General features: G+C 37.0%; 1 protein-coding gene across 1 annotated transcript in view; it reads left to right on the top strand.

The window, feature by feature from the left end:
- The window catches only part of GALNT2 (polypeptide N-acetylgalactosaminyltransferase 2), a 43265-nt gene that overhangs the window by 15223 nt on the left and 2347 nt on the right, over positions 1-25695 (top strand). Inside the window, 9 exon segments of the mRNA XM_008940468.1 lie at positions 848-931; positions 934-953; positions 6865-6952; positions 10677-10764; positions 11298-11401; positions 16121-16247; positions 19959-20051; positions 20249-20332; positions 22154-22280. Coding sequence (XP_008938716.1) covers positions 848-931; positions 934-953; positions 6865-6952; positions 10677-10764; positions 11298-11401; positions 16121-16247; positions 19959-20051; positions 20249-20332; positions 22154-22280 — 815 coding nt within the window.

Below are 25695 nucleotides of genomic sequence, written 5' to 3'. Positions count from 1 at the left end.
AGTGAGGGAAATATAGCAAAAGACTTCAAAGAATGGTGAGGCCATCCACTGAACAAATATTAAAAGCAAAGGAAAGGAGGAAGGTAATGGGGCAAATCAGTGAGAGGGTCTGTGTAATGGAGGTGTAGAGAGAACAACAACCTTTTTGGCTTTATCAGAAGTTTCTTCCTAAAGAAATCTTATCTTGAAAAGATTTAGAAAAACAAACAAACAAAACTGCCAAACCAAAATCGCATCAAACCACAAAACAAGAGAGTTGCAAGAAGCACAGGGGAAAAACACTTGAAAGAGGTGGGAGGAAGGCTTTTGGACAGGAGTTAATGAACCATGGTTATTTCTGGAAGAAGGTGATAGAATGGACAGACTGGTGAGAACTGAGGGAGGCAGCAAAAATGTGAGGAAGTTAGTGATGGTGCTTTCCTCAGTTCTATCATAGAGCTGTAGAAAAGATATCTGTTTTCAGGACCACGCTTGAGTAACATTTATCAGCATAATTACCATCTACTGTAATGCAGACCCAACTGTACTTATGTATCATTTTCTTTTGAAAATGTACTTTCATTTTTCTACTTAAATCATATTGAAGCTGCTAGACTAGGGTGCAGCAGTTTGGAAGCTAGCAGGCTGTTTTGTATGAAGTCATACCATCTGCATGATATGACTTCTTTTGATGTGAAGTCATTTCACTGGATTGTCACCTAACATCTGATTTTGATAATTGAACGTGTACATCTGTCCTATCTGGGAGGAATCTAATTCATGACTAAATTGGAATGCAGTAGTTTCTCACAACTATTGATTGTTTTCCTCTATGTAAGCGCTTAAAACTTTTTGCTTTACTTCTCAGGCTTGATGCGCTCCCGTGTGAGAGGGGCAGATGCAGCACAAGCAAAGGTGCTGACCTTCCTGGATAGTCACTGTGAATGCAATGAGCACTTGAAAGAGTGGCTGAGGTTAGTAAAGAGTTCTCCTAAAGCAATTTCCTGAAGGAGTAGCTTTTAAATTTTAAAGCCATCTGGTTTATACTATATTAATTTTATGCATTTTTCTAAGGAACCTTTTTCTCTGAAATGAGGTGGAGGAGATGAATCGGAGTGTTCCGTGATTAAAACACACTTCTTGTTCACTTAATCTGTGAACACAGGAACATAAAATGTGAATATTTATTATCTTTACAAGCAATTCAAATATATGCTTCTTTGGTTCTTCAGGGACCTCCTCAGTAAGTGCTGAAAATCTTTCGAGCAAAGTATAGTTCTCCTCAAACAATATCATCTTAATGTAATTCAGTTTACCTGAGTATTTATGCCTCATTAACATTCACTGTGATAATAGGAAAGGTTGAGCTGTGAAACCAAAATTCTCATGGAAATTAGTAGGGTCTGTTGGCTCTCGGTTTCTATGAAAATGATGCTTAGTCTGTGTCCCGGAAAAGCAATTTAGAGGATTGAGAGTGAAAGTATACTGTTTTCTCCAGGGCTTGGTTATACTTGTTAACTTGCTCTGGAGGAACTCAGCTGAAGTGGAAAGTTGATCGAGTGTGATCCCACAAAGCACTGGGGAACACTCAAGAGAACAGGAGTTTTCTTCTTAATTGCATTTCCTTCCTGGTAAACTCCCCTTCTTGTAAAGCCTTTCTTCCAAAATTCTTCTGGTCAAAATGGTTTTGCTAAGACGCCCGGTTGTATTAATGCCTGGTTCTTTGCTTGTCCTCTCCCTTTTCATTTCCAAAAAAGGGAGGTGTGTGTAATGTGAGGAAGTAAAACCTGTATACTCAATATGCCAATGGAGAAGCTATCAACTGATGACTGATCATTATTCTGTTTAGTTCCATTATGGTTGACTTTGTATTCCAGAAATACTGTAAATTCTCTAAGATATGTCAGCAGCTAAAATCCTGTTCTGAAGTAGAAATAACAAACCTGGACACCATTAAAACTCCTAGAGCCTACAAAGCCCTTGAGCATGAGTAACATAGCACTTCCTTATATTTTTGTATCCATGCAAAGTGTTGTAGCCTTAGAAGGGTTGGGTGAATTTCTCTATAATTATGAACTAGGAAAATAAATGTGAAGGCATTAAATTAATTTCAGAAGCAGCTAGAGAGTTCTTACAGCTAAAGCACTAGTGGATTCTAGGATGTGGAACTCTTTTTCAAGCCTTTTTGTGTAAATGGTTTGAAACATCTACATGTTTGAGAAATCAGAAGAGAAATGGAAGTTTTGGTTAACAAAACCCTGCTTTTAGTAAGACAGCTGTTTTACCACTTACCCTTTTTTCTTGTCTCTGACTCTTTTCAGGACATACTCATTTAGCTTTCAAAAACTGATATGGGAAATGAAACAGTGTTACCTTTTCATCATAACAGAACGTAAAACCTCTTATTTAATTGCTGACAGTTATGCCAAGATCCAGCATTACATGTGGTATACTTGGTGGAAGAAACTGATACATATTTTGCTTTGTACAACAGTCATTTTTTAGCAGCACATGAATTATTAGATCCATCAAAACTTGCTCCTTATAATTGTCACTGTGATACACACTAATCATGTGTGCCATGGAATAATTTTCAGCTGTTATGGTTTTCCATTCTTACAAGCTTGATGTACTGCTAAATAAATATTTGATGTGGAATTCCAGTTTACTTTCATCTAGGAAGATTCCTAACCAGCAGGTGTGGGGTTTGATAAAGTAGCATCTAAGCTTTCTGCTTGTTCAAATAATTAAAGCATGGATAATATTTACATATGATAGTTCTTTGTTATTTTAAATGGCTTTATATTGCTCACAGTACAGATGGTATGTTAATTGATGTTAATTGGCAGCATTTTCTTGATAGTGTCAGTGACAAGGAGCTGAATAGACATGAACTTGTATCTGCTCTGGTCTCAAAGGTAACTTTTTCAGGTGAAGCCTACTAAGCATTAATACAGTATTTTCTGATGTACTGCTGCATCTATTCTATATGTGGTAGAAAGTGTGTGGGTTTTCTTTTTCCTTTCCATTCCAGAACTGCCCACTTGGCATTTAATTCTATTGGACTTTTTGTGGATTATTTGTGTGTGTTCCAACATAAAAACTTATAGCTTTCAAGAAATGGTCTGAATTGAATCAATTCTACAATACACTATCTGATGTGCTGTAACCACTTTAGAAAGCTGTGTCTCTGGCATCTTACTCAGGACACATCAAGCTCTCCCGTTCAACTGAAGGGTGATCTGTGCCACAGCTTTCTTTGAGATGATTTCCTTGTCAGTGCATCTTTGTATGTCAGCCAGGCTTCCTGAGCGTTGCTAGGGGGCTCTAGTGCTGCTAGGGATTTTTCGTCAGGAGTTTGAGCAAAGGCTTAAATCAGAAACAACATACATACAAAGTAACTTTTATTGTTCAGAACATGCACAGATAGTTGTGTAACCGGGAGCTGGTATATCATCTCCTTCTTTGCCCTCTCCTGGAGAAAGGTTTTCTGCCCAATTCCCTAAGTCTACCTTACCTGTCCTCTCAGGACTTGTTTTTCTTTGTGTGTGCAGTGCATTCAAGGAGCACGTGGAGCTTAACCCTTTGGTACCCCTAAAATGTCAATATAGTAATGGGTACACAACCTTGAAAACATTGGTAACTACCAGCTATTTCATGAACACTTGTCTACTTGCCTTTTTCTGTTTCCATTTTCTAATTGCTTTGATGTTCTATAATACATTTCTCAATTATATGAGAAAAATAAAACTTGAAAGATTCCGGTGCAGAACGGAACTAATCTGTTTTCATAGCATAGCTGTAAATCCTATATCACTTTTAGGAAAGTATTTTAAACAAAGAAAATCTGAAAAGGAAGAAAGAACTAAGATTAAAAAATGAGATGTGGATTTTTTTTCATATGTCTCAGAGTTTTGTGACCTTGAATGAGTCAACTTTTAACTGGCATGATGCTGAAAAGAAAATATTCCTCTTAAGACTGTTGTGAAGCTTAATCTTTAAAGTGTCTTGAGATTTTTAGAGAAATGAGAAGCAGTGTTTGCCAAATCTTGAGGATAATTTTTGATGCTTTATGAGAATAATATATAATAGCCTAACTCTCTAGAGCATGTATAACTTCCTTAAGAAATCTTAAGAAGAAAGAGTCTGCTACAAATTCCCAGGCACTAGATACTTGCAGTATTCACAGGCCATTTCTTTCCATTATCCTCACCAATAAGCACATGGTTTTCCAATTGTGTGCTCCATTATAAGCTACAGTGTCAACCCTTCAGGAAGACTTCTACTTCAATGCCATTATGGATAAATAAGTATCTTGCTGTAGGATAATTTAGAGGGAGCAACTGTTTTTTAGTGTTCTAAGTGAATGAAAACCTTGTACTTTGGAGACCCACAAGCTCTTTTTAGCACTCTGCATTAACAACTTTGTAATGCCCTGCAAAGCATTCACCTTAGGAATGTTCAAGTCTCTTGCCTGCTTTGCTGCTGAGCGAATCTATAATTTCAAATCATGGAAGGAACAGCATGTTTCCAGGCCAGCAAAATGGAGGTTGTATTTGTCTGTCAGAGGAACAGCTGTAAACTATTTAAATAGTATGTTAGGTGTAGCAAGTGGTGTTGCACTGATATTGATAGAACTATTCAGACCAGCAGTAAAAGCCTGTTAAAATCCAAAATACATAGAGATAGTGCTACCTGTCTACTCAGCACAGTGGAGGGAAGTTTGAGCCTAACTGAAGCTCTGCCTAGCGCGATAACTGATAACATGGGCAACTTTTACTGCCAGGTTCAACTGTGTCAAGTGGAACCATTTGCAAAAACACAAGTTTTTGTCAGGAAAAGTTTTTGGAGATGAGCATAGATGTATAATCTGTCTCAGTTTCAGCTAAGGAAAGATGGAGAAAAAAGGAAGGGTGGTTTCATTTTTCTATTTCATGCTGATGGGTGTATTGTGAATACAGATAAGCTTTATCTTCTGCCTCAACAGTCTTTAAAGGAGTTTTCTGATTCTGTCACTGTGTATAGAATGCCTAAAATAAGATCTTGGTTGCACCTGAAATGCTTTAGTGATATATGAAGGCACACGATGTTATGCAGTGAAGGTGTGCAGTAAATTGTAATTGCTTCCCAAGTACAACACAGCAAAAGTGTATGCTTGCAGTTGCAAACGTGGACTTGGGCTGCAGCTAACAGAAATAGGAGCTAAAGATGTGATCAATGGGAGAATAGGATAGGTTGGTCTTTTTTGTCTGTTCCTAGTTCGCTTTAGACCTACCTAATTAATACTTAGTAGCAGACCTGATGTTATACGTCCCTCATAAAAGCGGATATTTGGCCTGGGAAGTATAGCTGCAGTGATGCTGAAAAGGAATATAGAAATCAATAATGAGTTTTCAGCTTTTAGCTTAGTCTTCAGCTTGAATCCTCTTGGGTTCACTTGAATTCTCCTTTTGGCTGATACAGAAGTTAGTGACCTTTTTCTCACTAAGGCAGAATGACCTAGTAAATGCCAACTGTGTCATAAGGGGTTATTAAAATCAGCACTGATTGAGTAGTTAGGGTTCAATAAATTATATCGTGAGTCTAATGTTTTTATTGGACCAAGCAAAGTGTTTGACTAAGAGTTGCTTTTAAGGCTCTTGTTACGAGCTCAAGCTGTTCTCATGTTACCTTGATACTGATCTGTATAATACTGAGCAGCAAGGGGGATGCATTGCTGAACCACTGTTTAGAACATATGTCTTGTTGCTTGCAGACATAAAATAAATTCTTAAAACGGGGATGTTTGGGCCGTTGTGTTTTGGTGTTGTTTTTTTGGTTGGTTGTTTTTTTTTTTTTTAACTATGAGAACCATTTCTCTGTAACAGTTACCAAAATATCTCCTGTTGGTTCAAAACTTTTTTTTTGTGTTTACAGATGTGGTGATAGGTGGTTCTGAAGTTCTGTGCTCCCTGACTGATGTTAAATTGTGGAGCTCAAACTTTTATTTTGAACTCAAGTGTTCCATCAAACTACCATTAGAAGTTATGCTTCAGTGTTTAAATGTAACTTCCCCCTCCCACACCCACCAGCAGGTCATGGAGACAAACTGGCTTAATCATGCTACTGCATTTCTAATATTAGATGAGTCTTTTATTAGAGTACTGATGTCTTGTGATCCTACTGGATGATACATGTGGAGTTGTTAAAAAGATTTTTATTTTTTCTTAAACTGTTTTGACAAAAAGATTAGCTAAGGTAATTAATGTTGCTCAGGTAGTGTACAAGACCATGGCTGGACAGAGGACTGTGCTATCTATACCACTTGGAATCTTGGCTGCTGGAAATTAATAGCATTCATTAGTTTGAGGTGGTTTTAGGTTCTTTGCTATTTAAGTTTCTGACTGTGAAGTGTGATTCTTCTAGAGTGAAATGAGTTGGCTTTAACCTAAGACTTTTCTGCTTGCAGAAGGGCCTAAGTGTGTCATAAAGGTTGAAATAAGACTGTAGTAACACTGTATGGCTAGAGATCTGCTGTGGAAAATATGAATTGCCTGGATGCTGCTTTTCTTTGAGATCATTCTAAAATTAAGAATGGAAGTGCTGTTTGCTTGACTGCTTTTAGAACTACAAGTTCTTTGGCTCCTTCAAGAGCAAGTCAAAAAAGGGGGATTACTTGCATGTAAGTAGCCTAGAAGGAAAAGAGGATCCCTAGCTCTCTGGTGTGGTTTCTGCTTCCTGAAGCAGTGCTGAGCAATGCTATTCAGAGCCATAAGTTGAAGTAGGGGGAGAAGCTGGGGGAGATGTGCTAATGAAATCCTGCTCAAATGTTCAACATCTCATCCTGCCTGAATCTTTATATATTGATTTCATTATTTCAATATTACTTTCTAATATTTATTTTAGGACAAGACCAGAGTTGTGTCTCCTATTATTGATGTAATTAATATGGACAACTTCCAGTACGTGGGGGCGTCAGCTGATTTAAAAGGCGGTATGTACCTGTACTGGAATACAGATTTAAAATTAAAAGCAAAGGCATCAAGAATCAAAGCTCATAATCACTGCAGTTGTGGAATGGGCAGTTAACATGCTGTTTTTCCCTTTCATGTATCTAGTTTTAAGTTATGTAGGTTGTTTGTTTCTAGGCTTGGATTTTAATTTGCCTTACTGTTTTCTGCTTTAAAGCAGTTCACCTTTATTATACTAATTCTTTTATGTTTATGCTGCCTTTTACCAATGTGCAGGATTCACTCCAATGTTTGTAGGACTGTGTAAATGCATCAGAAATGGCCTATAGCCAGAGCTAATGCTTCTCGTCTTAGATAAGGCAGGCTTTAATTGCTCACTAGCTTAGAAAGCCCATAAGTAATGCAGTGCCTATGAGGTTTTTTCAAGATGCTGGTTTGCTTAAAAAAATTAAACTCCTCTGAATAAGCAGAAAGCTTTGGAATGGTTTAAAAAAATAAGTGTTCTTGTTAGCCATGATACATAGTTGTGAAGAATAATGTAACCATGAAAATTTGTAGTGTTTATACCTTTACTGTTACAAAATTTCCTGTAAAATAAGTTTGTTACAGTTTCACTATGTCTAGCTAGTGTAAATTTTTGACAGCAAATAGTAAAAAGACTCATGAAGCCCTCAGTAAAAATAAATAAATAAAAGTCCTCCTCTCTCTTTTTCCAAAGAGGGGGAAGGCAACCATACACTAAAATCTTTACTCATTACAAGTTTTAAAAACTTCCTTCACTGTTAGCAAGAATCTAGCATTTAAAGTAGCTCTTCTATGCCCACTCTCTGTTTGGTTGTGTTATTTTTGTTTGTTTGTTTGTTTTTGTTTGTTTCTTTAATAATTGTTCCCACAACCCTGGAAAGTGTCTGTATAAAGATTCAAGATGAGCCACATATGCAGTAATGTTTCCACAGTGTTTCAGCTTTTATGAATGGGATTTGAGTGTGGAAGGAAAAAACAGTTTCAAGCCTGTTCTTTGTTACTGCTGTCTAACTGGCCATTAAGCATTATTCCAGTAAATTATAATAAAAGCAATATTTGCATAATGTTGCATGTATTTCAAGTTCATCAGTGATCTGGAGGTGAGAGGTTCTATATCCTTTTAATTAACACTTTGAAATAACACCTGCAGTGCATACATTCACAATATGCTAATGTATGGTCCTGTGCTATTATCTGTGTGACAGCTTTATTGAAACCTTAAGGCTTTTTACTCAATCTATTCATTATACCTCGAGTATAGAAATCTCTATACCATTGTGTGGCTTTTGTCTGCAGTGGGAGGAGAAATTCTTTCAATGACACCTTCGATTGGTTCCTGTGGGGTTCATGCTCTTTAATTCTTCCCAAGTGAAGTGGGAGAAGGCATGTTACTGCTTTTCATACTTCGTCTTTGGAACTCTTTCCCAATTTTTTTTTCTTTTTCTTTTTTTTTTAACTTTTTTGTGCTCATTTTCTCCCCTTGTACAAAATGAATAGTTTGGTGTTGTGCTTTTTTGACTTTTTATTTTTAAGTATGTGGAGCCTCTGTATTTCTGGACTGAGGAGTGAGAAGCTGTCTTTTTTTAATGTTAACAATAGAAATTTTGCACATACCAGTGTTTAAAGCTATTTGTGGGTCTGTTGAAACATGAATGATATATTTCTTTTCAGTTCCCAGAGGACAGTTTACCATGTTAGAGGCACTACAGCATTTGGCATCATGGGACACTTTCACTGGGGCCAAGTCTAAACGTGGAAACCAAACTATGCTTTCAACCTTAGATACAGTATCTGTGTGACTGAAGCATGGAGACTTGAGACAGCTGGGACAGCATTTGTGCCTGGTCTGTTTTGAAAGGACTTAATCACCCAAGACAAGCAACCCAGCAAATGCTACAAACTTTTTAAAGCAGATAGGGCTGAAATAATTCTCAAGTCTGGCCAATACTAAATCCATGCACTTCATGTTACAAATGTTTTTGTTGAGAGGGGATTTGCAAAAGTGTTTATGCCACCCTGAGAAACACTTTAATTATTGGAATGATTGTAATTAACTGACATCTAATAATTTAGAGTATGCCTACGATGCAGTTTACACTAGATAGAATTTCATATTGGATATGCACTTGTGTTTAAAAATACTCCTTTCACAGAGGTACTGATATTACCTCATTGAGTGCAGATTTTTCCCAGACTCAGTGAAAATGGAGATGTAAAACCATTTTTTTTTACAGGTAGATGATTTATACACTTGTTCAGAGTGTGTAGCAGAGTGCTGTGTTCCACAAGAGACCCCTTGTGTTCACTGGAGTATACGTAACTCTATCTCTGCTGCTGCTGCTGGAGAACAGTCCTTTTTCTTTTTTAAAGTTCTCCCAGATGCAAGTAATTTTGCTGGGTATGTTATGACGAAATGCGACTTTTAACTGCATGGAAATATTTGAACTCATTTTACTTTTCATGCTGGAGGCTTTGCAGTACTATCGATTGTAAGCATTTTACTCGTTTCCTACTTGGAGTTCTGGAGCAGTTAGAGCATCTTTCATTTTTACAGTGCAATAATTCACGTAGTATTCAGACATGGAGAGAAAGAGTTGGCATGCGTGCTATAAAGACTGGCAGGATAATTTCTGTATTGTCTGTCTGTGTGATAAGTATCTTGCGAGTTAAAATGAAAACTGTTTAGTTTTCAACTCTCCACATCATGCATTACTGTGCACGCTTAAAAGATGCAGACAGACAGTTTGTAGGACTGTAATTGTTCAGTTTACTGTAGCCCTGTCCCCATCTCCCCATAAAGTAATTGCTTTATCTTTTATGCTGGAGAAAGAAAACTATCTGTGCACCAGATATCTGGAAATCATTCATTACGTGACCTCAGAGGATCTAAATGTTTTTGGCAGCTGGAAACTGTATAAGGCTGATTTGCTAGGTTTACTGGGAGAGGGCTATGGACCTCATGTATTTTTTTTTTTTTTATAGATATTCATGGTTGTGGGAATAACCCAGCTCAAAAATGAAAATGTTTCCTATAGGAAGTTTGTCTTACACCAGCTGTGTGTCGTTGCCGAAAGGTGGTAATTCAAATGGTTGTCAGGTAGAAAGCTGCTGTAGGTGACCTATTGATCTTGTCTGTTCTAGTGATCTTTATGTGCTTCTGTGCTAAACTCACTAAAGGACCAGACCAGCTGTTGCTGTGTTTACACATATATATGGGAGCTACATAACCTGTTGTGACCTTCATGACACAGAGCTCCTGCTGATAAAGGAGTCCCAAGAGTACTGCGTAGAGTCTGTGTAAACATAAATAGGTGATCTTTTGGTAAGAGCTGAAATGCAATTGTACATTAAAAACTGTTGGGAGCATTTTTTAATGGCTGGAAGATCTTCATATGATGTTCTATTTGATGTAAGAATAAGGCACATTGGATTCATCTGTAAGGCTTTTGCTTTGTTGCTTGTTGGCTGGGTTTCTTACTTTCTGTTACAGATGGCAACAAGAGAAATCAAAATTATTTTGTATTTGAAATTACTTTTCTTTTGTCACGTCAACTTCTTTTCCTTTCATCTAGACTCCTACTTTGTTTCCTACCCTGAAGTTTGTACAAAGTTAAATTTTTAATTTAAATTACAGTTCCCAGTGTTTTCAGTCAACATTGTTACTACAACTTGATCATGACAACAGTCTTTTTAACATCCTACTCTAATATTTTCTTCTTGAAGGCTTTGATTGGAACCTGGTCTTCAAATGGGATTACATGACACCAGAGCAAAGAAGAGCACGACAGGGAAATCCTGTTGCTCCCATAAAGTATGTCTGTACCGCTATCTAATAGATTGTAGTTTGCAATTAAACAAAGTTAAAAAGCATCTTCTCTGAGTCTGCAAAGGGATCTTTATAATACCTTTCATTAATATGGAAATTTAATTCATATTTATGTAGCATTATGAAAGCCTCAGAAATAAATTGTATTTAAAAAAAAAATCTTTTAAAGCACACTAAATTAATTACCCATAACAAAAAGTAGATGTCATTTGGTGTAAAGTGGGTATGTTTTGAGGGGTAAAAATACAGCATCACTTTTAACGTTTTATTGCTGACACAAATAACCACCCTTGACATGAGGAATTTATGACCCAAATGAAGATTTGGAAACTTAGAAGGTGGTCATAGCACTATGTATGCCATAGTGTGCAGACAACATTTGAAGTGATAGATGCAAAATTAGTTGCATCCAAAAACATTGCAAAATTTTTGAAGGAGGTATTAACCTTGAGATACAAATATTAGTTCCCTTCCAGTTCATGATTCTGTATTTAATTTATTTTTTCTTGTCTGTTTAGGACACCTATGATAGCTGGTGGATTATTTGTGATGGACAAATCCTATTTTGAAGAACTAGGGAAGTATGACATGATGATGGACGTTTGGGGTGGAGAAAATCTAGGTATGTATACTAATTACCTTTGGATCAATCTTGAAAGAAAGCATGTTTCATCATTGCCTTTACTGTCACAGTCATGAACTTCCTGATTTTGTGGAAACGAGGATTAAAACCAGAGTTGAAACTTCACATTCATTATTGGCAAAATCTAAAAAGTTTATTTTAATGAAAGAAAACAGGGTAGGAATTATATGCTAAATATTAGAGAATAAGAATATTCATAAACATATAAACAGAATTTTTTTGTGACAAAAGTTGGCTGATTAAAAAAAAATACAGGATGTAGATAGGCAATTACTTTCAAAAATGCTGTCTTGTTTGAAAGTCACATCCTCATCTGAAGTTACTGATTAAAATGCTATAATGTTTAAATGCTGGCAATTTAAGGTATATTTTAAGGAGCTGCTGAAATTTAATTGTGAAAAGTGGAACACAAGAGTTCATTACCTTAATGTTCTTACATGCATCTTAAATCAATTAAAACTTAGCAGACTGAAGAATAAACTATTTTATAACTTTAAGAGTGCTATATTGCTTTGTGTTTAAATTTAGTGAGTTTAGCCATAAGAGACAATTATGGTTGAGAAAGCATTTTTGCTATAATTGCTTATTTTCAGATGTTTAAGCGAGTGGGGTTTAGGGAAGAGGGAGGAGGGACTGAGACAACTTGTGCTTTAGCCATTTCTTCCTTGACCTGGTAGTTAGATCTGACTTTATTAGGATGTTTTGGCTCTTTGCATTACAGTATTGTACTAAGTTTCTCTCCAGTTAAGACCACTATACTTGTATTAAAAGAAGAAAAAAGTTGTGGAAGGAGCAGAAGTCTACAACTTCTCAAAACTTCCAGTCTGGATGAATTCTGTATTTTAGGGTAGGGATCCGTCTCGGACATTCTGAGTAGCATGTTTTAGGACTGGTTCTAAGGACAGAAACTTCACTACAGTACATGCTAGCTGCAAAATACCTTGAACTTGTGAAAACACATAAGTGTTTTGAATTACTGAAATACACATATGGAAAATGCTGTATACAGCCCACTAAGTACAGAGACATGATAATCAAATGTTCAACATTCCTGTAAGGAAGTTCAAGATGGGAAGAGTCATCCTTACAGTCAGTCTCTGACCTTTGTATGCAGTACTCAAAAAGCCTCTTATGTATTTTGAAGAATTACTTTCTGTGTTTCTGTTTTCTCACTATTCTATCTATATGTTGCTAAATTGTATTAATATCAATATTGTAATTTTTCATTTTTTAAATGTCCTGGAAAGTAATTGGATAAACTTACTACAGCAATACTCGCATTCACACTGAAAACCTTGTGCTGTAGTGCCACTAGAGCACTTAAATGTTTAACTGCAAGCATGTACTTGAGCAACCAAGTAGCAGCTGCTTTCATGCTTTGTGAATTGAGGTAGTAGGAAAGGGCACGAGCAAAAGTTGAGAAGACTGAGTGCAAAAAGGTGTTTATGTTGCTCCTTCTGTATTCTGTTCCCCCTCCTCCATCTCTTCCTTCCCATGAAGACTTTGGGGTGCTGTTTCTCTGCTCCTTGAAAAGGCAAAGTCAGTCAGTACAGCAGACAGCTGATGATTTGTTCATAACTGACAGGCTAACTGAAGACGAGTAAAAATCACATGGTGTATGATTTAATTGGCAATAAATGACACATGCACCAGATCCTGGAAATCTGTGAAGCACAGTCATCAGGCCTCTTCACTCTCCAGCGTGTCTCTGGATCAGTGGCTTCATGTTATATACAATTACCCTTCTAGATGGACTTCAAAATACATTATACTTATTCTTTATAGAAACTTAGCATTTTTCCTTAAAGTGTGTACAAAGCAGCTGTTATGAGATTTAGTTCACATGTTGGTATAGTCTCAACTATAAAAATTTCATAATGAGCCTGCAGTATTTTGCCTAAATTAGCCATAAGGCAGCTCGTATCATGAAGATGTGGCACATTTTCAGATTGTTGCTTAATGTGACTGATAATACATGCTTGCTGTACGAAAAACATATGGATCAGGGTTTATTCAGCCTTGTCTTGAATTAATAAACTCTAATTTTCAGACTTTTTATAATGCTTTTTGATAAGCATAGGAGGATTGGAGTATGCTGGAGAACTGGGTGGACTATTAGAAGGTTTGGCTCTAATTTGAATACCTAGGCTTTTCTTAATTTTGTTAAAATTGGGAGCGAATAAGACATGCCCTGTCTTCTATATCAATGATACATTACAATAAAAAGAGCAAATCTGTTATTGAGAGTTGTAACATCATCTCATGCAACTGTAGAATGTTTGACTGCTGTTTATACCTTTTTAAAGAAAATTGTGTCCACTGAAATTGTTACAATAGTAGCATTTCTTCTCACACTTGAGTATGGGGAAAAAAAATGTCTGAAGGGAGTTTGTGGGGGTTTTCTGAGTTTTAGTTGCTGTACGTTCCTTTTTCTTTAAAAATCCACACAGGCTTCAGAAGCCTTGTTGGTGCAAATAAGAATTAGTTTCCTTCTTCTTGTTTATTAGTCCTTTGCTGTCTTTCTAGAGATATTTTTTATAATTTTCAAATTCTTTTTGAAATTCTTCAGAATATAAGGTGCTGGAAAGTATACATGTAGGTTTACGTTCCTGGGAATTTATGGAGAAAGAATTAATAAAATCAGTGTACATGGTAGAGGAAGCTATGAATAATGAAAGAAATTGACACATGTTATTCTAAATTCTAAACCAACTTTTTTCAATGCCTACATACATTCAACAGATGACAGTGACTTTTTGGAATAAACATCAAATGAATAATTTAAAGAGCAATCTGTAGGTGTACTACATTGACCTTTATTTTTAACCAGAATCTTATTTTACCTCATTTCAGAAGCCTGCCTTTCCTAACGCTTAAGTCTAATACTAGATTTTGAGCATTTAGTCTTCACTTTCTTGTCTCATGCAAAAGCCTTTATCTTTCATCAGATATCCCTGACTTCTATCACTAGGCTGTCCTCGCTGAGTGCAGCATCCCCTTACATTGGGCTAATAGCTGCATGAGCTTTATAGCAAATCTCCGTAAATAATACTGCGAAGTGGTACAAGAAAACTGCTACTCCTCTGCTTTCACAGCAGTATGGTACCAAATTTGAGCTATATATGGGAAAGCCTGAAGTCTTCTGTCTATGAGTAATTTATTCTGGTAGAAACACAGAAGTGCTTTTGTTACTAACTTGTTTAAGAGAAGCAGTGACCAGTTGTTTACTGTGATTCTTTTTTTTTTTTTTCTCATTCTAAGCTCAAAATAAGAGGTGTAAGACTGAAGTCAGTGCTGTGAAAAATGTACGGAGAGAATGATATGTTCAGTTGCTTTAGAAATTACTTTTGCCTATTGTCCCATGTTAATTCAACTGGAAAATCAAGACTGTAAGTTACTGGCAAAGACAATATTGTCAATATTTTTGGAGGATGATCTGCTTATAGATTGGGCTATACTGACTATTTAGGATTCATGAATATGCCTAATTGGCCCTGATGCAACAGAAATTATCACAGAAGTAGAACAAATAGGAAATGATCCTTGTGAAAGCAAGGACTATTCAGGAAAAAGGCTGTTAACTTGCACTTCAACAGCTGAAATCACTGTACCTCTCTTTTTTTCCTTTTGCCTCTGGGTAGATCATCAAGAAGACATTTTCTCTAGCCTTTGGTATTTTTGTTGTTTTGGGGGTTTTTAATTTAATTTTTGAAATAATGCTACTTTTATTACTTATTCTGTGTATGTGGGAGGAAGGTTTCTGGGAAAGGAATGACAGTATAAATCATAAAAGGTAGACCCTGATTTTAAATTAGAGCTGCTTCTTATTATTTTTAATCTGTGGAAAGATACTGAATGATTGTGGAGAGGCTTGAAACTGAGTAGCTTTCAGTAACTGCTAGCAGCTGCTGGACTAAAGGGGGACTCATCAAAATTGAAAGTGTGCTACTGGAAGCATCCTTCTTACAGTACTCATTTGGAATGAATGAGGAAAAGTCCTCTGTCAGCACTAGTTGAGTACTTCTTGTCCAAGGTCTAAGCTGAGAAAGTTGTATATTTCTAGATCTTGTCCTCACTAGCTGGGTCAGCACATGAGTTTGCCTTAGAAGTGTACGATCTGTAACATTCAGTTTACAGAAGTTGCATCTTTATTCAGTCTGTCTTCAAATCAAGGTTGACTTGATATAACTCCTTTCATGGCCCGTGTTTGGGAATTTCTGCTTCCCAATAAGTTAACAGCTCGAATCTGTCAATTGTTTTATCACGCCTTAATTTTGTCCACTATGTTATTTCATCTTTGAAATATTTTATTAAATATTTCAAATTAATGATGTATATAAACTACATCATTAATTTAGCTGTTAAGTGTATCTGCTGTTGCTTACCTTTTAGACAAAGTACAATAACAGTACATATAGACTTCACTTTGGCGAATTGCAGTGTGGTTTATGAATTTGGGGACTGCTGGTAACCTCAGATGAGGGAAGGCATATGGTTTTGCTTCCAAGTTAATGTGATTATTTCTCCTAGGCTTGGAGAATAATAAATGCTCAGATATGCCTTTGTCTATCATAGAATTTCTCAGAAAACTTTCTTAGTGGTCTCGGCAATAATTGCTAAAGGCCTTTTCTGTAAATAGCATACTACAAAATTACAGTATTTTGTGATGTTGATCTTTGATTCATGTTTTTATTTCAGAGATATCATTCAGAGTTTGGCAGTGTGGTGGGAGCCTAGAAATCATCCCTTGCAGCAGAGTGGGTCACGTATTCCGCAAACAGCATCCTTACACCTTTCCTGGTGGGAGTGGTACCGTGTTTGCAAGGTAACCCTTAAGGCTTCAGCTGAATAGCCAAGTTTTTAATTTCTTCATACGATCAGCAGGTGGCAGTAAATTCATTTTAAGAATCTTTTATTGAGAAGTAATTACAATATAATCTAGCATGGAAAAATATTGACTAAAAAGAAATTAATGACTTTGAGGCAACTACACAGATTGAGAAAAGAACCTGAGGGTTGAAAAAGGGAAATTTCTAGTAGAAACAGCCTGAGAATCTAGAAAAGAAGGAAATGCTTAGCTTAGCATTTTATCACTTTTGAGAACTTCATGTTTGATTTTAAAGAAGGCTTTATTTTCAGAACGGTCTTGTAAATTTTGATTTCATAGAAACAGTTTCATCATTCATTAAGAGCCAGAATGCACTAAGTTATGAATGAATATGCTTTGCTTGCATTTTGTTAATACATGATCAGTATGTGATATGCAAATGATTATTTAAACTGACTCTGGTATTTGTGCCAGTCTGTTCGCAACTTCATCCTGTGTCAGATTTGTCTTTCCTATGCTATGCTTAAAAATGCTTTTCCTATAGACCTAAGGAACTGCAGTATTAAGGGCTTAGATAAATAGTCCTGTTAATTTTGCTGCTGTTACACAGCAGTAGCTCAAATGCTGAGCTATTACCTCGGTTTCTTTATAGAATGAGAATAGCAATTCTAATTCACGTTTGTAGTGTTTTTTTTAAATAATGTGGTTGAAGGTATTGCATGATTGTATGGTGGGCATTTTGAGCCAGGCCCTATCAGTTGTGGAAGCTGAAGAACCACTGTAGGTTTTGGTTTAGAGAAGTGGACTTGATGCTTGTGGGGGAATGAAGAAGTACAAATCCCAGCTAAAGGCTCTATCGGTTAAGAGCTGCAAGTGAAATTGTTTATCCTGGAAGGGATATGGAACCCAAACTCTCTGGAACATGAAGCAACACAGATGTACTTAAATTCTTAAGAATGCTCTAAACTGCAGATATATTTGGACTTGTTTCACCATAGATTGAGAAACCTTCTTAGGATGTAATTCTTGTCTTCCACACTGGTGTTATGCCACCAGTATGACTCTAATGAATTTAATAATCTACTAAAATAAAGTCACTGTCCTGTTTCTTCCAGTAGTTACAGTAGGGATTTTTCTGGTTCCCTATTCTTTGAGATCTGTATTTTATGCTGCTGTGAAAAATGAATAATAATACTCATGGGGGAAGAAAAAAATTGAGCAATGAAATGTCGTCTCTTCATGCATCTCTATTCCTGTGTTTATAGTGTGCATCAACAGGGTAGAAAGATGTACCAAATAATCTGTATTATGTAGCCGTAGGATGCAACTGTTTTAGTTTCACAAGTTTTAAAATGATATTGTCATAACAAGGAGCATGGTTAATAAAAATAAATATATAAATTGTGCAGTTTTCCAGCTCCTCTGTAGCTTTTTCATCTTCAGACTGTTGGCAAGATGCTGTTTCTTGTGATGTAAATAGGTACTTAAACATAGCCCAGCTGAAAAGTAGGAAAAAGGTGTGGCCATATGCATGCCAAGGATACAGCAGACATCAGAAATGCATCATGTTAGCAGGAGTTGAAGATTCTGCATTCATACTGGGGTTTAAGCTTTTTGTTGGAAAGTCAAACGATAATTGTGATTTGATCACTCAAATTTCCTGACAATTGCTACGATAGTTTTGTTTTTTTTTTTTTTTTAAAGTCTCGTTGTGTTTTCCAGTCATTTGTGTTCAAAATTACTTTGAAAAGACATCCCACAAGTACCTGAGTGGTGTGGACAGCTGAAGCCTGCAAACTAGTGTCTTGAATACTTGTATCCCTTTCCAGATCTACCTTTCTCTACAAATGGTTTATCACCTGTGTCCAGCTGTCTCAAGTTCTGAAATGACATTAAAATTCTTTCATTAGAACTATTTTTGAATTGACCTAGCAAAGTTGCAGATTGCTTAAAAGCAGGGTTGACAAGTTGCTGTATACTTGGTTTCCTCCTCAGTCAGCTTTCTTGGGTGTCAAACCAATGTAACAGTATGCCTTAAAATCAGTTTTAGCAATGAGAGAGTGAGAAACCTAAGGTAATAGGATATCCTTTTAATACAGGTTTTACCAGATATGTGTAGGACTATGATGCCAAAAAAAATCAGTGTGTGGAATCTGTGCTGGTCTTGCAGTCAAGATTTGTTAGCTTATGCCATTCTGTGTCCCTTGAGAATGCACCTTCTTCTGGAGTGCTCTCGGTAAGCATCCTGTATTGAGCTGAGTAGTCAGTATGCACTGCCTTTTGGCAAACCAAACTGATGATTCTGGGTGAGAGACTGGGAGTCCTGTTTCATGAGAAGGGAGACCACATCCTGGCTGTGTGGTGTGTGCGGATACAGCTTGTGTCTGGCGGGATTTGTTAGACCGATATGCGCTGCCCGAATGCACCACCTCAGGCAAGCCAATAGACCTTGCAGGCCCCAGTCTGCTCCATGGAGAGCTACCTCTCATCGCTCAGTGCTAGATTTCATTAGCTGTGGCTTGGCATGAAGTGCTGAGTGCACCCTACACTGCACTCCTCAGTACCCTACCTTCTCTGGGGCCTTAATAGTTTAGGCAGTTCTCAACATCTATGTAATTTCTGGTTTTGTGTTGCATTAAGCCCCAAACTGTTCAGGTTGTTCAGTCCCCTTTGCAAGGGGAAGTCAGTCGTCAAACAAAAAAAAAAGTGATAGAGGTCTGTCTTGAGACTTTTTTCTTCCCCACATCCTTCCTTCACAGCGACCTACAGGAAGAACTCACTTTATCCATTTTTTTTGTCTTTTGAATTGGAAAATCATATTAAAGAAGTTATTGGCTGACTGAGTTTACTCCAGTTGCTTTAGATGAACTTCCTGCCAAATGTAAAATAAGCTTCAGAGCATGGCAGTTTCAAGTGACATAAGAATTTTCTAAGCATAAAGTGATGAACAATAGAAGTAAATGAGTTTTACATGGAAGACAGGGATGGAAAAAGGCATTACCTTCTTGCACTCAAAAAGGAGATCAAAAGACACTAGTTACATAAATACAGGAATTTTAGTTAGAGATGTGTCTGATTAGAAGTAAAGAATTTGCATTACTGTTTTTCACATTTATTGCAATAATTAATCTCTCTTGAATTTTAAAGCATTAATGCAGACTTGCTTGGTTCATAGCCTAAAATGTCATAACAGCTTATGTTTCTTTGGAACTTGGAATGCTCTGGTGGTAGGAATAGGATGGAGACTGAAAATGTGTCTTCCCCAAGTTGTCATATCAGGAATATAAAAGACATTACTAAATATTGCCAGTTGTTGGGATTTTTATGTTTCCAATTAGCTTGCTTATCCAGGTGAACATTCACTGGATTTGGCTTCTGTTACATTACTCTTATAAAAAAAGGGAAAAAAACGCAACAACAACCACCTAACAACTTCCATGAAGATTGCAGAAAGAAGTTCAAGATATATATTAAATTCTAGCTGAAAATCTGAAGCAGTGATGAAGGTGGAAAAAACAAATGTCATTCTAAATGCATTGATTTCAATTATGTTACTCTCTAGTGGTTTTCTATTACTTGGATCTTTAATCGGAAATCTTCTGCCTGGCTTGAAGCACCTGACTATAGTACTAGGAAGGATTAAAATCAGTCCAAGCATAAATGACACAGAGAAAAAATAACCTGTGTGTTTTGTGTGATTGTCCCTAGAAATACACGCAGGGCAGCAGAAGTCTGGATGGATGAATACAAAAATTTCTATTATGCAGCAGTGCCTTCAGCCAGGAATGTACCTTATGGCAAGTAAGTCACAAGTGCTTCTTTGTCCTGTTCATCTCTTCTTCATAAGACAGCACCTTCTGAGGTGAAAGCAGTGCTAGCTCTCATGTGTTATCTCTTTAACATAGAGTTCCACTGTTCTGGAGTTTTTTATGTATTCTTTAACATATATGAAGATAGCAGCCTGACTTTGAAAACTGTTCCTTTTTTTTCCCCTCCAGTATTCAAAGCCGAATGGAACTCAGAAAGAGACTTAGCTGCAAGCCCTTCAAGTGGTATCTTGAAAATGTTTATCCTGAGTTACGGTGAGTTTTGGCTGAACCAGAGCTAGAATGGAGTTCTCTCTTTTTTCCCTCCTCAGAAATCATGAGTTTCTTTTTCTCCTTCTTTGAACGTAAAGGATATATTTTCATTTACTTGTGAAAGTCTGATGCAGGTGTATTTGCTTTTGGTTTTATTAGTTCTGTTCCTAAAGAGCCATTTTTCCCTAGTAAGTTGGTTGTTTTTGTTTTCCTTCTTACCACAACTTAAAGCAGCAGGTCCTTTTAGAGAACAGCGTCCAAAGGATTCAACTTATTTGAGCCTGAAGTTAGTCTCCCGCACAAGCCATTTGCTCAGAAGTGCACTGTTCCGTATTCTGCTGTCAACTCTTTTAAGCTTTTGCCTTTGCCTAAGCACATGCCCAGCTGTGTGGGGAGACTGAATTTTGGTGCAGTACAAGAGGAGTCAACAAGCAAGAGGCCTTGTATGCTTGGCAGGGTAGATGCCTAAGACTCTAAGGAGCTGCTGAGTCCTCTGCTCTTTCTGTCTCTTGTTCTCTGTCACTGGATAATCACTAACTTTTCATGAGGGTGAGAACAGGGAAACGAGAGGTAGCATTACTAACAGTTTCTGTGACACGAATGCATCCTAAGTAATGAAAAAATCCCCAAGAGGAGACACTTTTTGAAAGGATGAAAAGGTTTTTACTCAATAACCCATTAATAAGTATGTCTGTCATATCTGAGCCTCTAAACTAGTCTGTCTGCTGTCAACCTAATATTGGTAGTGTAATTGGTGAGATACTGTGTGGGGCTTATAAGAATACTTGTTTTTTCCTGGGGGTGCTTCATGTCAGTAGAGTCAGGTAACTGCTAGTGGCATGCAGGCTTGGAACACAGAAGCACCAGTCATTACAGCGCTAGTGAAACATGTACAGAATCACATATTCTAAAGAGCCTCATAAACCAGGATGATGCTGAGGAAGTAAGTTATTCTTTATTTTCTCTTAAAAGTGCCAGAAGATATTGTATTTTTTTCTGACAAAGAAAAATAATCTTGCAAGCTTTTCTGGAAAATATGATACCATAAGCATCGCTTCAGTGTAATGTTGTCTTACTCTGTGTCATCTCTCATGTGCTTATTCTGCTGGACTGAATTATTATGCTCATGTTATAGCCTGAAGTTTTAAAAGGAGGTAATATGCCCTTGCTTTACTGTTTGACAGTAACTCATAGACTCTACCCCACAACTGTACTTTATTGAACGGGGTTACATAGGTATTGCCATACTATATGACTGCACTTTATGTGCAACCATTAGAAAATAGATATCAGTAAAACATTGGGTTTTAGTCTTTTTTTTAAAAAATTCCTAACCCCTTTTATAACACTTCAGTAAAAACAGTCAGGGAAAATTGGAGAATGTCATACTTCTGCCACAAGCTGGCTTGGGTGAAAAAACAAGAGCTTGATGACCTTAACTGATACCATTAAGTTTCAGTGACCTTAAACTATGATGTTAAGTCATCTTTAATTTACTTGTTATGCTAAGTTTGTATTTTCATTCTCATTCTCTTGTACAAATCTTTTTGCACTCTGTCCAGAGCTTGCAAGTTTACTCATGTTTGATCAGTTCACAGTCGTGATGCCTTCTGTCCTTGGAAGATGACTGAGATTTCCAGATAGTAGTTATCACTTGTCTTTAACCTGTCATTGTAAGAACACTCCAACTAAAGACAAGGAGAGAAGAGAAAAAAAAAAAAAACAACAACACAAAAAAACAACAACAAAAAAAAAACCCCACAAAAAACCAACCAACCAACCAAAAACCCCTGAACTAAGTAGATATTTCTGGTTTTATTTTAGGGTACCTGATCATCAAGATATAGCTTTTGGGGCTTTGCAGCAGGGTACCAATTGCCTTGACACGTTGGGCCATTTTGCAGATGGTGTTGTTGGAGTTTATGAATGTCATAACGCCGGGGGAAACCAGGTCTGTATGCCTGTTTTTTTAATTCCCCCACAGTATGTGAATTTTTTTGTTTTTAAATGAAACTTTTTTACTCAAACAGGTACCGTGTACTGGTGTTAGGAAGATAAACCCAAATCAACAGATTGGTTATTATAGCAGATTGGCTAAATAACTTCTCCTCCAAATATAATTTTACATTTTCAGGATTAGAATCTGAGCCTAGAGATTCATTCAGTGTGCATCAGGTTATCCCCTTATTTTGTCTTCATTAATAGTTGTTTTTACACTAGAGGCCAGTACCTTCCTTCCCAGGAGGAAGCTTTACTGTGACGCCCCATTAGACATTTCCAGTTTGTAATACCAGGGTATAAGAACATCTGTCTTAAATCCCCGTTTGGCTCTTCTAGAAAACAGAATTACCTAAATGTCATATTCTATTCACTCACAATAAAGAGAGTGTTTCAACAAATCCTTTCTAATCCTAATCTACTTTTAAACTAATTGCAAATGTGTCAAATCTGCGAGAGCACTATTTCAAAGAATACATTTTTACAGTTGCGACTTCATTATCGTTCATTAAATATATGCATACATCCTCACTCTTTTGTGTGCTGCTTTGCCACAATTATTTTCATAATCAACCTGACTGTAAATCAAACGTGAAGTTAATACTTCAAATACATCTGTTAAAGCAGAAGGCTGACCAATGAAAAATCTCATGTTGAATGAGGATCAGACTTCTGCTCACTCTGATTTAAAATAGAAGGGGAAAATCCTAAAATTAAACAAAGACTAAAATAAAGAAGTTACTTCCTGGAAGATACATTGTGTTGGTTTGAATGCCTTGCCATCCTAGATCTGTGATATTCCTCTTTCCTGATCGTTAAAGAGAATATATCTGGGGGAGGCCTTCTGTTACCTTCTATTACCTGAAAGTACACTCCTCTTTTTAGAACATCATAGTGTGTTTTAGGAGGAAGAGTGAACATCTCAGAATTGCCTTGGTGCAGAAATCTGGGAAGTTTCTGGTGATGTTGTGTATTCTCTATAGACGCACAAAGTTTGAAAGTTCCTCTTTCAAACTCCCCTCCCACGAATCTGACCCTCTCTTCTGTGAATTTTCGTCTGCGAAGCTGGCACTGGCAAACCTATGTATCAATATACACACCAGCTCTGAACAGGTCCCTGTGAGAAGACATTCAGACAGATAACGAGGCAGAACTGGTCAAAAACAGGCTTTATGTCCAAGCAGAATTCTTAATGGATTGGAAGGAATGAACAGCCTAGGAGGAGAGGGATACAGGGATAGAAACAAAGTCTTTGAAGCTGTGTTATGTGTTGGACCTACTTTTATCAAGAGAGTTTAGGGGCAGTTGGGATTAGGAGTACTCAGTTACTATAGACTGTGGAGACTTTCTGTAATTTGAAGGTTATACTCTGGTATATGCTCAACTAAACTGAAAATGCAAAATTTAAGTCCAAATGTGATTGCCACCCCAGATGGGTAGAATTCAGTGACTTAAAAGCTAGGTGTCCACCTTTAAAGGGCTGAAGAATTTGTGGTGGTTTGACAATTATGTACAAATATGAAGGGTTATGATAAGAAGCTAAAGGTAAAGCCAAATGTACATTGGTGCAAGGGGAAGGTTTGAGCTTAGTGGTGTTCTGCTGATTTTATATTTCTAATTTGACATACGTTTTGTCAGGTGTCCTGGTTTTCAAATTGTTATGCAGAGCTAGCCTTTTTCAAGCTGTACACTGCTTGCAATTTTGCTTCTCTTCTGGTGTAGTGGAGCTTGCTTTATCTTATCTCTGTTATAGCTAGTGATAGCTCCTGATCACTGGAGGAAAGCATCTATACATGGGGTTTAGTACCATGAAGGTAGATGTCTCCATCAGCAGAGCTTGACGTGTTTGTGAAGCAGCACCTTTGGCTTTTAAATGTCTTAATTTCTTGCATGATTTCTGTTGTGTCTGGGGCTTTTGTAACCTTTTGATGGAAGGGTAAAGATGTGTAGAGCAGTATTTTGAAGGCTGTAATTTTCTCTGACTGCAGGATTCTGAATCACAAGTTTTACCACTTCACTGGTGGTATTTTCAATTCTCACTATTTAGTATAAAGCTTATATGGGGGCATTTGTGATTCCTGATAAGCTCTGAAAATAAGTTGCTTAATTCATTAAGTTATTAAAAGTGGCTATTAATTATTCTTGTTGACATCTTACAAACTGGACAGAACTGGGAAGACAAGTAATTTTGCTGTCCTCTGAGACTGACATATTGAGTGTGAAAGAAAAGGTTTTCAGCTTAAGGGTTTGGGACAAAATAAAGGGATACACAGAGTTCTTCTGCCTTTGGTTTGTTTTGCATAGTTGTTGTCATTCTAGTACTTGCATAACATGGTAATCATCTAATGGCTTGCTGCCTACATGGTGGCAGTTACTTGTAATCATGTATTAGAAATTCTGATTGTTTCTAGAGTATCTCTTCTCAAAGGAGCTTAATCATTGTTAAATCTGCTGAGTGATTATGCAAGCCAAAAATTCAGTTATGGTATCAGAAAATAAGTAAAAAAAAAAAAAAAAAAACCAAAAGGATGGTATTAATAATTTAGTTTTTCTGAAACACTAATTGCTTGCAAAATATTTAAATATAGCCAGGCTTGTGTATCTAGGGGTGTGTATTATAGAACTCTGGATCCTCTTTATTTGCTGGAGAAAAACTAATCATGCCATTAAAGTAGCAACAGGCATGATATGGGTAATTAGCATGGCTTTAGTTGATAGATGGCTTCCTTCATCAAAGGATAATTAGACAAATGAAGACTACTCTGGATCATGGAGAACAAACCTAGGGAAGAAAGGCATGGAGAGAGTCTGAACATCAGTGTGAGATCAGGCTCTTTGTAGAAGGATGCTGAGATCAAACAAGCTGGGCAGTAGTACATAGAGAACAGTTTTTCTTTGCACTGTATTGAAGAGTTGCATACTTAAATGCAGTTAAAGGAAGTTCTGTTGTACATCACACCTTGGATAGGATGTAACATTCTCCCTCTACCACTGAGTTTGGCCCTCATGCGTATTGTTTGCTGGTGGCCTCTGTCACATTAAGAACTAGTATTTCCTCACTGTAGTACATGCGCTTTGCTCAGTGGTGGGTAGGGGCCCAATGATGCTGAAGACCAAGCTTTTAGGTTTTATATTTGTATAATTGTATGGGGGGGTAGGCGGGGGTGGATGGGCTGGTGTTCGATACATATAAATCTCTCCTACAAAGAAGATTATGGGGAGTGTAATACACACATACACAAAGAGAGATACAAATAGAGCTGGGCAAGTGTTTGGACAAATACTTTACCCCTGAGGACCTGTTGTGACTGCCCGCTGTAGTTGTGTAAAGCCAGCAGAGGGAGCAGCAGCCAGCCCAGCCCTGAGCT

This window comes from Merops nubicus, unplaced genomic scaffold, assembly GCF_000691845.1.
Source record: "Merops nubicus isolate BGI_N331 unplaced genomic scaffold, ASM69184v1 scaffold13025, whole genome shotgun sequence".
NCBI lineage: Eukaryota > Metazoa > Chordata > Aves > Coraciiformes > Meropidae > Merops > Merops nubicus.
This window is presented reverse-complemented; position numbering and strand designations above follow the sequence as displayed.